Here is a 2,314-nt window from a genome sequence, read left to right as displayed (position 1 = left end):
ACAGTGGCACAAGTGGCGGCGACAAAACCCTAGTGGTGGCGGCGGCTCAGCAGGGACTGCGGCGAGGCGACGCTCATCCTCGCGACGATGTCCTCCATTAACGGCGATGGTGAGGACCTCAATGGTGGTGACGAAGCGGCTCTGACGGCGCACGAACCTTCTCCCTCTCGCCCTCCACTTCTCCCTCACTCGGACCTCTGTCCTTCGCGCGGTTCTGGCGGCGAGGCGCGGCGGGGCACGCAGCGGGCCGAGAACGGTGTGACCGCGGCGAGCCTTGGCTGTGGCGTCGTCCCTTCCTTCTCTTCCCCTGACGCGGCTTTTTCTTCCCCCTTCCCCCTTCCGTTCCTTCCTTCCATGTTTTTGTGAATGAGGGTGAAAGGGAAGCAACTGGGGTGCGGCTGGTGGGTTAGGGATTAGGGTTTCATTTTGAAAAATTAGGGTTAAGGGCATTATGGTAATTTCAAATAAAATTGGGAATAATATAATAATTGGGAATAATTTCTAATCCAACAATAATAATGTATAGAAATAGTACTTGCTCATATTTCACATTTTATTCCCAATAAAATGTCCAAATCCAATAATTAGAAATAATATAATTAAACCATTTATTTTCCAAAGTAACAGTATTAATATTTTATTTAATCCGAGTCATATAAAAATCCTTATTATTTCATAACTATCAACTTTATACTTTGAATATAGAAAATAATCCAATAATTATAAAATTGGATAATAATCATAACTTATCTCAAATCCAATAAATCAAAACTTGCCATAATTATCTTTAATAAAATAATCTCTGAAATTAAGGCTATAAATAACTGTAGTATTTGAGACTTGATCATAATAAGACTTTTCAAAGATTCTGGGTCTTACATTCTTCCCACCTTATAAAAATTTTTGCCCTCGAAAATTGATACAAAATAAAAAAAATTCCATAACAGTTCACCCTTGAACACATTTAAGGAAGAAGCAAAAATATCTCAAAATACAATCATATATACGATTTCCAAATACTTTGATTGTCATAAGCATAAGGATGTAAAGGTAGGAGTGTGATTGCAAAGCAAACGTTACAAGGTAGGCTCAATGCAAAAGATAACATGGGTCAATCATGTGATAGAAGGGCAAGGCATCAAAGGCTATCAAACAGGATGGAGTTAAAACGACGTGCTCAACCTCCGCATACTAATCTCATATCAACCTCAAAGTTTCAACTTTCCAACTCCATCAAGCACTTTACAAACCCCAAATTTGATCACAAGCCTGACAACCACAAACCCGTTCGCAAGGAACAAAACGCCCACAACTCATATGTTGCACACTTACTGCTTCAACTTCCGTATACACATCACGTCTTAAAGAACTAACGTATCGCGTTACTACGTCTACAAGTCGCACGTGATATCAAAACAATTCTCGAGTCTACTCAGAAGGATACAAGATTTAGGAATGAGAGATAAATGTCAACAATAATACTCATAGATTTGAGAGAGTGTATCCAATTTCCAGATAAACAAAGACGCTCAAGCAATGAAGTTTGCTAGAAATAAATCAATTGACAACTTCAAAGATAACCCTTGGATAAAAGAAATTCAATAGGTCCAATAAGAAGAATCAGCACATTAATTTGAACCAAATTCAAATTGGGTCGAAGAAGTATGAGGTTTACAGAAGAGAATATTTCAGACCCAAGACAAAGCTCACAGAACTCAAGAGCACAATTAAAGGTACTTCCGAATACATTGTTCATAAAGGAACCAAAACTTGCGGAAAAACCACTTCGTAGTCTAAAAGAAAGGTTAAGTAATAACATCCTCCAAGAGAGTAACAAAAGCATAATCGTGGCTTTACTCCAATACAATTTCAGGTTGAAGTAAATCATGTAGAGTTTTAAAAACAAAATGCACACAAGTTTTGCTAGGAGCTAAAATATTTCCTCAAATATTTTAGAAAGATAATTAGGTGCACAACTTAACCAAAAGTAATTCATAAAACTCGAAAGAGAAATCAAATGCTTGTTCAAAAATTCCCAAAGCCCATATTCAAACAAGCTTGTATAACATTTATAGCGGGGACAAAAGAGGAAGTTAAACTCTCTTTAGAAAAGAAATTCCGAGGTAAAATTTTTGCTTACAATCTAGTAAGGAGACAAGTGGTGCGTTACAAACGAACAGGTTTCCATTAAATAAGGAAACTTTTCAAAACCTCATTTAAAATAGCGCTTGTCAACTTTGAATTAACTTCGTCAAAATTGAACAATGGTTTCAATCTCAATCAAGCAACAGAAAATAAATTCCGTTAAAAACTT

At 37.3% G+C, this 2,314-nt stretch overlaps 1 protein-coding gene across 1 annotated transcript in view; it reads right to left on the bottom strand.

The window, feature by feature from the left end:
- The window catches only part of LOC110272050, an 11,481-nt gene that overhangs the window by 2,735 nt on the left and 6,432 nt on the right, over window positions 1-2,314 (bottom strand). Inside the window, exon 3 of the mRNA XM_021123844.1 lies at window positions 158-387. Coding sequence (XP_020979503.1) covers window positions 158-387 — 230 coding nt within the window. The remainder of the gene's footprint in view (window positions 1-157; window positions 388-2,314) is intronic.

This window comes from Arachis ipaensis, chromosome B05, assembly GCF_000816755.2.
Source record: "Arachis ipaensis cultivar K30076 chromosome B05, Araip1.1, whole genome shotgun sequence".
NCBI classification, from domain to species: Eukaryota; Viridiplantae; Streptophyta; class Magnoliopsida; order Fabales; family Fabaceae; genus Arachis; species Arachis ipaensis.
This window is presented reverse-complemented; position numbering and strand designations above follow the sequence as displayed.